At 43.3% G+C, this 13,423-nt stretch overlaps 1 protein-coding gene across 8 annotated transcripts in view; it reads right to left on the bottom strand.

The window, feature by feature from the left end:
• ctnnd1 (catenin (cadherin-associated protein), delta 1) overlaps nt 1–13,423 on the bottom strand; it is a 28,587-nt gene extending 15,164 nt beyond the window's left edge. For 3 of the 8 annotated variants that reach the window (XM_044346395.1, XM_044346396.1, XM_044346393.1), the window contains exons 1-8: nt 13,316–13,417; nt 6,283–6,430; nt 2,387–2,461; nt 2,136–2,261; nt 1,597–1,889; nt 1,385–1,475; nt 1,010–1,200; nt 532–787 (exon numbers count right to left, since the gene is read on the bottom strand). In XM_044346395.1, coding sequence (XP_044202330.1) covers nt 532–787; nt 1,010–1,200; nt 1,385–1,475; nt 1,597–1,889; nt 2,136–2,261; nt 2,387–2,461; nt 6,283–6,423 — 1,173 coding nt within the window. In that variant the 5' untranslated portion in view covers nt 6,424–6,430; nt 13,316–13,417. The other 5 variants (XM_044346394.1, XM_044346401.1, XM_044346399.1 and 2 more) reach the window with 5 other exon arrangements.

A 13,423-nucleotide genomic window follows, 5' to 3' on the forward strand; every position in this document is an offset into this window, starting at 1 on the left:
AGAAATACAAAGCATATAACATAGGATAGCAAATCGGAAGATCCTCAGTGAAGAAGAAATAACTTGGACAAAAACTTGGGTGGGCAATTTTAGTTTTTAACTTTTGCTGTCTCAATGCTCACCTACACTTTTGAGTTGTTGCTCCAGTCAACGCTATTGTAAACCTAACACATGTGCACTGATAAATGCATAACCAGCTATGTTGACTGGGCTGCAAGTCCAAGATTAGCCAATGAAAAGTAGTTGTCACTAATCAAATAACCTAAATTAAAAAGCACAGGTCTGTATTTGGAGCCATTTCCAATTCAAAACAAGCTCTCAATATCAGACCATGTGAAACAGAGAAAAATCTTTCTATTGTCTATTCTCTGAAATCAAGTTTTCCACTTATCCAACTATTAGTCATGAGGAATGTCACTTTGACCTTTCACACTCCTTAACTATTTGCCTTAAATTAAAAAATATTCTACTCTGAGTCACACAGGATAAGAGCATTACACCATGAAATATGTGCACATGCGTATCTCTTACTTTATCATTCTTATAGGTGAGATGCTGCAGGTAGGCAGCTGCATTGCTCCTGACTGGATCCAGCCTGTAGTTGAGCATGGCGATGACCTCCGGCAGCTCTGGTTGACGCCAGCCGCTGGGACCTGGACCTTTCCTTAGAGTGCTGTCCAAAGAAGCCATGCTTCCTCTTTCACCCTGAGCCAGCGGTGCTCCTCCTCCCCAATAGTACATGTCCCCAGGACCGCTCATGTCACCATCCAATGTGCCCTCATAGCTCCTGAGGAGGAAGAAGAACTGTTGAAATGCACAAGCTTTTTGACAATACACAGACATCCATTATTGCAAACAAAAAGGGAAACCACAATTTTCCCTGTAATTGTTTATAGCAGTGGTGATATGAAGTGTTCCCTCTTAACTGACTACATACAGTCAATACATACAGAACATGTTACTCATCCCTAAAACACAGATGATACAGTACAAAAAGACAAAAACGTACCCAGTCCTACGTGGGGGCCCATGAGGGAAGCCATGGTGGTTGCGGGGCACGGTGCTGTAGTGCATTGGGTGTCCCAAGCCATAGTCAGGCTCATCATAGCCCATGCTCCGCTGATCATCCTCCAGACCGTACGGCTCTGGGACAAACCTCGGGATGGAGGATAGCTCCAGAGCACTTCCCATACGCCCAACCTACACAGGGACAGGAATTAGGGTCCAAAATGATAGAAGCTGTAAGTCAAATGCTGTGGAAAACCTACACTATGGCTTGTTAAATACTTTTAGTCTTTTAGTCTGGAAGTGAAAGTGTGCTATCAGTGTAATCCTACCACAAGGACCGCACCACAGCAAGTGATGCAATGATAGTTGAACATACCTGTGGCTGAGCAGCATAGGGGTCAAGCTGGTTCCTGCTGGGGGCTCTGTAGCTTGGATCAAGAGTTCTGTAGCCATCTGGATGGACTGGTCTGGACAAAAGTAATTGGCAAGTAGAAAATGTTGGTCCAAAGATTATCTAATTGATGCTGACAACCATATTTGCTATAAAAACAAACTCGACTTCATTCAAACACACACAGTTGTGTTTACCTGTAACGATCATCCATGCGAGCACCCCGGTTCAGGCTTGCATAGGCCTCAGATGGGGGTCCGGAGCGGTAGTCATCATAGCCACCTGGAGGTCCATAGTGATAGTTGCGGGGCACGGTGTGGGTGGGGTAGTCCATGGGCACACCACCTCCAGGTCCATGCCTGTAGACCCGGTCCATGGGTGCAGTGTAGCCCCCCATACCCGTCACTGAACCCCCGCCATCCAGGGAAAGTGTGTCTGATACAGAGGGGATGACTGTGCGAGTGGTAGTGGTCTTAACTAGTTTCTTTACCTTAAAGAGCAAAAGAAGTGAGGAGACAAAATATCAATACTGAATATTTTTAAGTTTGAAATATTGTATGTCAGTTTGCAAAAAAGACTCTGAAAGTGCTCCACAGAAACGATCCAACAGGAAATTCAAATTCTGAACAGATGCAAAATAAAGCAAAACTCTTCTTCTTTTGTAACCATCACGTCATTCTGGTACTTCCAGTAATGCTTATATAACAGGCACGTATTTCCATTTGGCTCATGTTACCGTGGTTTCTGTGCGCCGTGTGGTCCCATCTTCATTGGTCTCCACGGAGACAACAGGTAGAGACTCCTGGGGATCTTCCTCCACCGTGTACGTCTCCTGCACCATCTGACCAGGCTCCATCCTGAACTGCACGCGCACACACACACATTTCATTTTAAAACCCAAATATAGGTCTCCCAGAAGAGATCACTCGGTTTAACCTTGTTAAAAATTAAATAGCTGAAATAGAGACTGCTCTGAAAGATGCTTACGTGATGTGTCCCGTTGATGTAACCCTCGTTCAGTGTCAGCCTCTCTATGTCTGCATCACAAGGAATGCGGCCGTTCTGCAGGGAGGAGGAAATTCATTGAGAGGATGCAACATATATGTACAGACTACTATGTACAGACTAAAAGATGAGAATGTATTTATGAACCAACAAACCACTGACTGAGCAGTTGAACTTTTCAAGTCATCCAGAGTAAGGAGCTACTAATGTACAGTAAGGATCACATTTGCAAACATTTATGGTTCAAATGCATAAAACTCCAAGTGAAAGCAGCAACTGCTGTTGACTTCCATTTGAATTTTAATGGCACCCAGCTTTATATTGAGAAGCTCAGGCACTTAAAAGATGCAGTGCTGCTTGCAGCTAAAAAAAAAAAAAAGATCCTTGTTCTATTTATTTCTATGTGTTTCTTATGTGCCATGGTGATGCAACAAGCCAATGACAGCCCAGCTGCAAACAAAACAAACGTGCTGTTTTGGTGCCAGTTGAACACTTGGTTATTAGTTTGCAATGTGTTAGCCAATAGAAGTCTGCATGGACTGTAATAATGACACCGAATGAACTCAGAAGGTATGTAAACATCCAAACAAACACACACAGGCTTTCATGTATACAAGCTTCACTCCTAAAAACAAACAACATGGTAGCTGAGTGGAGCAAATTAATGAATGAATGAACTTTGATGATGAAACATTAAGATGGTGACAATTAGTGAGTAATGAAATGACCCCTAGAGATATACAAACAGAGTTGAACTTCTTTCTCATGTGTCAACACCACCCGCATTGCCTGCCCTGGTTCAATGATGGGTGTGGTACACTTCCCATTCCAGCCACAGGAGGCACTCTACTGCTATCTCTGCCGTTTTATCTCCACTACTGTGGTAAAAGGAGGCAGACAGGAGTGGAATTGCTCAACAGTGAATCAGAGATGATATGCAGCTGTCTCATACTGACAGAAAAGTTGAATTTCACTTCAGAAGTTGAATTTATAGAACAGAAATAACCTGCTGAAAGCTGGAAATAGTAATTGCGGGAGGAGCAATGACTACTTGTTGAAGTGCAACTCAGTCCAGATCAAATAAGCAAGACACATTAGGCAAAATGAGCCATCTTTAGCTCAGAATAAGACTCAGTCAGAGAGAATAGTAGAAAGCACTGGGCAGATGAGCGTGTGGGAACGTGTCAGTAAAGACTCAGGTCGTGTAGCGCTGCCTGGGAGAGTGGCAGAGGCATGCCGAAGCCTTTGGGCTACGTAAACACACACAGCAGAGATAAGAACCAGCACAGGCTACATTTCTATCCTGCTCTTACTATAACAAACACACAAACACACACACACACACACACTCTCTACCTATATTTCTGCTCCATATCAGCTGCTACAATTCCCCAGCACTGAGACATATCCCAGTGAATGCCTACTTACATGCAAGAGCAACAAACGAGAAGGAAAGTGGGAGAGCTCGGTTGTTTATGACTCGTTTCAAAGTTTGCCTCAGGGCCAAAAGTGTGTGTGTGTGTGTGGGTGTGGGTGTGGGTGTGTGTGTGTGTGTGTGTGTTGGTTCATTCATCCACACTAATGACAGAGCAAGTTAATAAGGTAGCGAAAGAATGAGCAAGCATGAGTGTGTGCGCCTGCGTGTCTGTCTGTCTATGAGATAAACCTGGAGCATGAAGTCATTCGTCAGTCACACCAGGTAACTGACTCACACATGATAAGGAGGGTGCGTAATCAAACAGTGGAACAAAACTTGGCAATGAAACAGATTTCAAAATCAAGAGTTTTAACGAGAATTCACAGCTGATAAAATAGGAGTGACTAGAGCTTTCTGGTCCCAGATAACAGACTTTGCCTTACTGAGAAAGCAGCTGAGGGACTAGGGATGTTGCAATAACCGCAATATTGCAATGTTGCGTTATAGACAATAGCCAATCACGGTGGATTGCAAGCAACTGCCACAACCATGCTATGATCGCCTTATAACCTGGCCCAGCCCTCATAACAGAGCCGGGCTCAGGGTGAGCTGACCGGGGTTCAGTGCTGATGCTCGGTAGTTAAACGTGTCTGTATGAATGTTTGGCCGAGCAGACTGCCATTTAACCTGTGAGGTAAAGCAGTTTTTCACCAATCATACAATCTAAAAAGGCGCGTCCAGCCAGACTCCATTCATAAATCCCAGGTTTAAGGAGACTTTGCTGTAGGCCAACGTTGTTTCCTGCCACGATTTAAAGTGTTTCCCGTGTTCGTGAGGTTCTGCAGCTCCATTCGGCCAACACGTAATCAGAATGAGGCTAATACCGCATAGACTGCATACCGTGCTGGTGAGCCACCCTGAACATCCGCAGGGGAAATTCCTTCATCGAGTGATGACTTCCTTATACCAAACACAAATCCAGCAAATTCTGAATAAAACACATTTCTGAGATACTACTGCCGCAAAGGTGAACTCACAATGATGGTCTCTGAAAAGCCCATCATCGCAAAAAGCTAAATATCAAGCAAGGCATCGTTGTGCATGCAGATGCCTGTGGACAAGTCAAGACAAACATGATGGGTTAAACTGGGTTAAGCTTGATTGGAGGAGGGATACGATGATGAGAGGAGACATGAACGGTTACTGAGGAACCAATGGAGGATGGAAATAATGTGTGATCAAAAGCTATGCGGTGCAACAGAGGGTGTAAATTACCTCCTCAGCAAGGCTTCACTGGAAGGTGCTTCAGTCCATTTATTTGACTCAGCACTATATTCTTGCCAATTGTCTACAGGCCTCTTGGGATGGGTACTGAAACCCAGTATTAAATTGGCCCCAGGGCTAAATTATTAAAGACGATAGTATTGATAAGCTCCGTAGTTACTGGTTCTGCTCTCAGTATTGGAGAAATTAACAAAATAGATTTCCTATTTATTTAGGATACATAAACATTATCTCGCGTCTTTTATCTCTCCCTTTCTAATTTGCTATAAGATAGTCATTGGTCTACAATGCAGTTTTGCTATTCCCAATCCAGAAAAGAGATCCCTCTCTGAGCTTTTCATATGTGCAGGGGGCAGGAGCCAGCTCTCTCTGCCTCTCTCTCTCTCTCTCTTCATACAGTTCTGAATTGGCACTACTTTTATACATTTTGCTGTAACTCCTGGTCACGCTGCAGGCAGCTTCTCCTCTCTGTCTCCTCTGCTCTGTGTCAGTTTGACTGAGGGTAGGACAGTAATGGTGAAGTAAAGATAATGTTATACTTGAGTTAATGACAACTACGCTCATTACTGTATCCGCAATAAAACCTTTGCGGGTAAAAAGCCAATAAGAGTAATCTATCAAAACACCTGTTCAACAAGCATGTATGTGGAAAACCAGTATTTTCACCTGCTTTGTCCGCAGTCTCCCATCCAAGTTCATACAGACTTTCTGAGGTAAACATTACTGTTGCTGCTCTAGAAACTATATTTAGTTATGTTTAAAATATTAATCAATTTTAATCCTGTTCTGAATTTATTATTTTTTAAATTAATATTTAGTACTGATACCTAGCCCTATTGATAAAGAACCGGACCAATAAGGAGCATCGATAAGAGTAGTAGTATCAATAAAATCCTAACAATACCATCCCTACAGGCCTCACCTTTTAACTTAAAAATTTATCTGAAGCACACATTAAGAGTCCAGCCTGAATAAAACCCACGAGGAGGTATTTTGTCCCCAGGTTTGGTCTAGGTTCTGCTGCCATCCAGCCAGTCCACACAGATGGGATGAGGGTGACCATGACGATGACACTGGAGGATGGTGCTCGGATCGAGGGTGAGTCCGAGGGACTTTTCGATGGAAAACGTGCATAAGGGTGGGTGGAAAGGGGGCAGGGGGGTTTGTACAGTGTTACCTGCATGTTGGGGAGGGGACGGGGCAGGGTGCCGGCGCACGACCTCCGCTCCTCCTCCAGAGCTCGGCTCAGCATCTCAAACTGCCTCTCCTGCTCCCGCACCGAGGCCAGCAGGGAGGCCGTACTCGCACACTGCTCCATTCACACACTGAGAGCAGAGCACAGGACAGCACAGGACAGGACAGGACAGGACAGGGTCAACACCAGAGAGCAAGAAGAGATTCAACCAACACCAAAGAACTGACATACAGCGAAACAGATCACCCAAGTATACAGATATAAAAAGCAGATGGGCCCTGGCACCGTGCACATCTGGGGATACACACAGAGAGGTGTTAATGAAGTTGATATTTAGAGATTAAAAAGCAGCAGGAGCTGACACAAGGATGCAAAGCAAGGGAAGATAAATGAGAGAACTAGATACATCAAGAAGCAAGTACAGAGAAAATGTGAGTACAGAGAGAAGAAGTTCAAGAAACAGCAAGAAAAACCAGCAAGCATTAAGAAAGAGCTCACCACTTCCATCCATCTACAAAAATGATTAAATAGTTCAAATTCAAGGTGGGACTAGCATCAGCCGCACAGGGATGGGACAGTCACTTTTTCAGTGTGTTTCTTCACCTTCTGCTGCGCAAGGTTAAAAATAGAAAGAAAGTGAGATGCATGACGAGAGACAATTACAGCATGTTTTCAGCTGCAGCATGTGGAGCTCGTTAGCACTTCTTCATTCCAAGGATGCAGAGAAAGTGAGAAGGGAAGAGGGAGAAGAGTACAAGTGTGAGAGCAACCACATCCTACAAGTTAGCAGGAGACAGTGTCACTCCGTCATTACACCAAATTTAAAAAGCCAGAGGTGTTGTGAATTTAGAGTGTGCTCTCCACAGAACAGAAAAAGATGGCAGTGTGTGTTCAACACTGAAACAATCCCAAAATGGATGATTAACATTTATCTAGAAACATTTTAAATACTTTCTACTGTATTTATTACATCCTGCAAGTTATAATATGGCCTGCACTTCATTTGCATGCAAACATAACAATTTACAGTACCAGGATAGGAGGACCATTTCACTGTAGCCTGAGCACTATTACCTCTACAAACTCAAAGTAGTTAATTAGTAACAAAACTACAAAAGATCAATGATCTTTTTTATATTAGATGTGGCTTTTAATTAATGATCCAGAGTAAATGAGCAACAGAAGCATCAATTTATTTTCCTGCATCACAAACATCGCAAGCAACCCTGTGAGGAGCCCGACCGTTTTAAGGCGGATTTATTCTTGATTAAAAGGAGTCCTGCCATAGATACATATGGGGAAGGCTTTGATTTATACTTCAGTGTAAGATTTACACCTGTCGGTGGTACCCCGCAACACCACAGAGTATCCTACATGATCAGGCTGTGTCCTGCTTTAATTATATTCCCCACAGTAATAGCTTCACTTCACTTTGAGATAGAAAGTGATGATGGGCTACACAGAATATGTATAATTAGATTTACATTCAGGTAACATCTGTTTTGCCATGTCTCATTTCTGAATAAGAGACTACTCCCAAGCAGTCGCAAAGAATTTAGAGACATCACAGCAAAGAAAAGAAGTTTATTTTTAATGGTCAAACTAGCCTGTTTTGGAGGAAAGGGAGGCCTAAACACTAGCCACAGATGACCTAAACCTAAATTACAGAGGCATGATAATAAGTGAACGTCACTCAAGTCCAAATTAAGAGAATGACAAAGACTTTTTCTCCGACTTCCTCAGCAGGGATGCTGGTGAGGGTGGAATGAGGAATCTGGAGAGGATTACTTCAACAGTGTCTGTCTAATAACGGGATGACATGAACGTGGCTCGTCTCCAAACCAGGGCAAAAACCATTTTCTACTTCAAAGTTCACTGACTCATGTAGATCAAATCTGCTCTCCATCCGCGGACACAGAACTGGCTGAGTGAACAAAGAGTCCTGTATAAAGTCTGAGTGCGCGCATACACCAGCAAGAGCATGTGCACACATCTGTGTGAGGGCAAGTGACTGTGTATGTGGGGCAGAGACTAAATAAAGGTAGCAAGTGTGTGGCTGACGTTAGTTTTATCCTTGACAACTCAAACAGATTTTGTTAAAGTTAATGCTGCTGCCTTTCTTTCCATCTGTGTGGAAAAAACATAACACATTTGTGAACAGAACCACACATGAGCTGCACAAAAACACACACACACGCGCATGCACACACCATTGTCACACATTCCACAGTGAGATTTAGCATGTCATATCCTGTCTCAGCTGTTGGAAGCTGTCCTAATAAGGGAGCCCTTCACTCTTTCATTGTACTGCTTTCATCATCTCTCACACCACCGTTTTTTTCTTCCCAGCCAAATACTTCAATCATAAAGAGAGAGTGGGTGCCATTACTTTCTCTGACCCAATCAGGGCAGCCGTCCACAAACCGACAAAGTGTTTCTTCAATGGATAATGCTAAGAAACTGAAAGATGGTTTGAAATCATTTTAAGTGGCTATACATGTAACCCTTGAGAAAAGCTGAGAGTGCATTAAAAAACTTGACAAAGTACATAATGACAGATCTTTGCTGCAATCCCAAAAACAAAAAGAAAACTTTTGACTAAATGTGGCAGCAAGCTACATTGTTGTGTTGTGAAGGATGCCTTTAGCAGCCGTCAAGATTTTAACTTGGAGATAAAGTCCTGACACCATACATCAGATAAGTCAACATGCCACAGTCTGCGCTGTTCTTTGTAGCTCTGTCAGAACGTCAACACTTTTTGGAGAGCATAGAGGAAGACAGTCTCTTGTGCCTGACTGCAAGAGACAGACCCACACAACCTCTACAGCTATGCGAGTCCCACCACTAACATTCTTGTGGCAGGGAGCAGTTGCTTGTGAGAGCGTTTTAAATGGCTTTAGCCACTTAAAGCCTGGGCATTAGTCATTAATCTATTGTAAGGCCATTAGCAGTGACGCTAAATCATATCTGCTAATGGGCTAGCTCTGGAATAACACTGCTGAGCCACTTACCATCCTGAGCCCACACACAACAAAGATGTACACACACTATTGATGTCCACAACTCACTGGAAACTTTGTGAAGTACACACTCACAGCCTGTTTGTTCGTCTGTCACCCAGTGCCCACTGAGAATTGTGACTGCAGTGTATTCCCTCATTATCATATGCTATCAATGCTATTTCAGCAACTTGGTCACTGGTGGTTGTGGCAGGCTGACATGCATTCTGTTCCAGTCTGCGCACGTACACACACACAGCTGAGGTGAAGCTATGGTAAAATGCTGTTGTGGCTTGGCCAAGTGCTCCGCTGACTCAGCCTCATTTGAATGGTCACACAGAGATTTGGCCTCTGTGTGTGTGTGTGTGTGTGTGTGTGTGTGTGTTCTGTGTGTTAGCCTTGGCCCACATCCAATCACTACCGCCTTTGCCATCCTGACTTGAAACCATGACCCACCCACCCCCCAACCCCCCTCTCTCCCATGTGGCCTACAGTGTGGTAGCAGCATAGAGTGCACACGGACACACACCCACCCACATACACACACATTCACTCACACTCCACGCAGACCTTTCAGGGACCTCTGCAAGGCCAGCTGTCTAATCTACAGGATACCAACTTACTATTCTTAGTCAGAAAGGAAACATGCAGGCAACTGTAATTTAGAGGGCAAAAAAAGACCTATAAGCTCAAGTACGGTCTTAAAGGCTGCATTACAGTTAGATGATGAGTGAAATGAACGTTCAATGATTGACTTCCATACCCACAATAGAAATGAATTTGTCCTCATACACAGTATCACCTACCTCTAGTTTAGGTGAAATATTATATCAAATAGGGCAGCGAGATTTTAAACCCCTTGTTGTGGTCATTCACAGTCATTGATACTCCATTCACAATCATGTAATACACAGAAAAGCAGCAAAGCCACACATTTGAGCAGCTGGAACTAGATGACTTTCCTATTGATCAACCAATTGTTTAATCTATGTTGCATCTATCTGTTCTGATCATGCTGAGTGAAATGATCAATGAATGCCTCCACCTGCTGCTTGGCCATCATACCCATTTATTTGACTTCAGGCACAACATTCTCCACCGCAGTTTTTTATAGTCCAAAACAAAGACCACCTCTGCTAACATCATTCAAATCAGTTAAAAGAGCAGATTTGCCATTTCACACAGCAAATGCCATAACTTTAATGAGTGTGGCTATGGATTAGATGTCTTCATCTACTAACTACATTGATCACAAGATGATCAGTATCTGAGAAGCATACCACCAAGGGAACCCCTGTCCGCCTCTAGTTAGGATAAAATTATTTCAAGGCCCCATCACAAATAGCATCACATTATCAATATTAAGGTACTGAGTCAAAGATATTGTAAGAGCTGCAATCAATACCATTATCTTAATAAGAGTACTTTAAATATCTATATACTAGTACATCATAATATGGCAAATGTAACCAAAATCCATAAAAAGCAACATATAAAGCCATCAAATTTATGAGTAGTCGGATGAAATTAATCAAATTAATAACATGAACTGGGTTCCATGACATCATCAAACAAAACATGTAAAACCTGAACAACTAACCTCTCAAGTTTCTGATATAATTAAGCCTATATATCATATAATGATGAGTCCACTGACAGCTGATAAAAAAATAATATTGAACTTTCCTACAGCCCTAAGACCCTGTAAATTTGATTTAGTTGGCCCAGCCTTACTCAGTAAGTAATCAAACATTCACAAAACACAGCAAAGCACTAATATTACATAAACAATTTCAAAACACAACATGTAAAAACTTGAGAAGAAGAAACAGCTTACTGATCAATCTCTATTATGAAGAAAGGTCAAACAAACTAAAAAACAATGTTAAGCAGGTGGTAAGAATTACCACTTGGGAGTTTCAGTTAGAGTGCAGCCACCACTTAACAAGGAAGTTGGTTAAATTACTGCAGTGAAGGCCATAAAACTGCAAATGGACTCTAAACCTTTTTAATTTCACCACCAGCACTGTGGGAGTGTACAGTAAGACGGTTTCGCTTCACAGCTTTTAAAATCTGGGCCCTTTGATTTCACTCTGTAGATATTATCACACAACTCAAATATCCTCCCCCTGCATGGATAACACGCTGACGTGCCCACGGTTCAAATAAAAACACAGACTGCAGGTGTAACTGTTGGAAGTAGAGACGGAGAGAAATAGACGGGGAGAGAGCAAGAAGACAGACAGGGAGGAGGAGCAAATATAAGAAAAACCCCAGCTTCTGTGTGTCAGAGGGACACACCCGTGGTGTGCTCTGAAAGCCCGTCATTACAGAGGCTCACAAATGATAGCCCTGGCTAAAACAACTGGCTGAGCAGCAAGACTTCAGCCCCCACAGACAACATGGCTAGGAACAAATTCTAGGCAGCAAAAGAAATACCCAACTTTTGATTTTTTTTTTTTTTCTGCCCCTCCTTTTACAGAGGGGACATTTCTGAGTAAACAACTTGTCCAAACTTGCTCACAATCTCCTCCATCTCTGTTCCAGCAGGTCAAGGCAGACATGCCTGCAGGGCATTTAGAGGAATATGCAAGGCATGTCCACGCTTCACTGAAACTCAGATCAGCTGACTGTGCCAGCTTAAATCAAAGATTCACAGGTACTCCAGACAAGCTGTCAAATATGAACTCAGGTTGATCCGTGTGCAATTACTGTGCAGTGATTTTTAACGTCACAGACAGACACAGCAGAGGAGGACAACCACAAACTGAAAGTTGCAAGCTTACTCCAAGAGTGATCCGCTAAAGTGGATTCAGCCAGGTCTCTGAGTAATCCAGCATCCGTTCACACTGAAAGACTGTAAGTTGAGAAGGTGTCCGTGTTGTAAGCGCCTACACAAGAGACTGAATAATGAAGCAACAAACACGCCTTCCACCTTACCACACCCCATACATCCAGACCCACACAACAGGTTCTTGCTTTTGTCCCTGGCTGCTCCTCCACCACCACCAGTTTCCCTCCCTCTCCTACATGGACAGACCACATCAAAAGACAGCTGCTGAAACATTAAACAGTGTATTTTCACAGGAATCTTTCAACATACAATGAACAAAAGTCAAAGGCAGTCAGCCAAAAAAAGACATACACACCATGCAAGCGGGTCCACCTGGGCAGCAGCGTGCGGTCTCACTGCCCACGGAGAGTGGGCGTTTCAGGTACAACACATAAATGCAAATTGATAAGTAAACCCGAGACTGGACTTTGACTCCTAACTTACGGTCTGTGACGCGGCAGGCTGGCCGGTTACTTCCGTGTACCCTCACCTGTCCTGACTACTCCCAAGCTCGTCAAAAACTAGCGAAATCTTGCCGCTTCAAGGTTTAAACTCAACAAACAGCAAAAACTCAACGTGAAATGTTTATAACGTGTTACACCTCCCAGCCAGCCAGAAACCACACCATTCACGCAACCCAATGCTAACGTTATATTAGCAAACCAACTGGACAATTTATTGTTCTAAATGTCGTGATATCAAGCAGTTTTTAACTACACGCAAAAGTCCTGTTACACTTTTATTGAAGTTTCACTCTAGATAAGTTATTCATCAAGCTAACCGCTAGCAAAATTAGCTTGTGGTATGGTAGCTAGCTTGCTAACGCTGCGTCCAGAACAATCAAGTTAATAAAAATTAAAAGTCACCTCTTTAACCACTAACAACAATCCTCCAACCAACTGTACTGAGCACAATACACCAAGAGACACGCAATTACCGAGTCTGGAGACTGTTGGGCTTGTTTTTCAAAGTCCATAAATGTTTTTTGCGAGGTGGATTTCAGGCCTAGCCTAGCCGACTGTCGCCCCGCAGGCTCGTGAGAAGAAGAAGAAGAAGAAGTGAGTTGGGATGAGACAACAAAAACACACCTCGGGGTGGTCGAACAAACGCCTTTAAAACTGCTCAAATAAACTGTCCCTCCACCGCAGGGCGAAGACTCAGTGAAGACGGAGAAAACACCCACCTATGCAGCGTCCTTTCTCGCTTGGCTTGTTGTTCACTTGCTTCTGCTCTGCCTCTCCGCTGGGGGGAAGAGGAGGAGGCGAGGAGAGCAGGAATAGAAAACCACACA

This window comes from Thunnus albacares, chromosome 3, assembly GCF_914725855.1.
Source record: "Thunnus albacares chromosome 3, fThuAlb1.1, whole genome shotgun sequence".
NCBI classification, from domain to species: Eukaryota; Metazoa; Chordata; class Actinopteri; order Scombriformes; family Scombridae; genus Thunnus; species Thunnus albacares.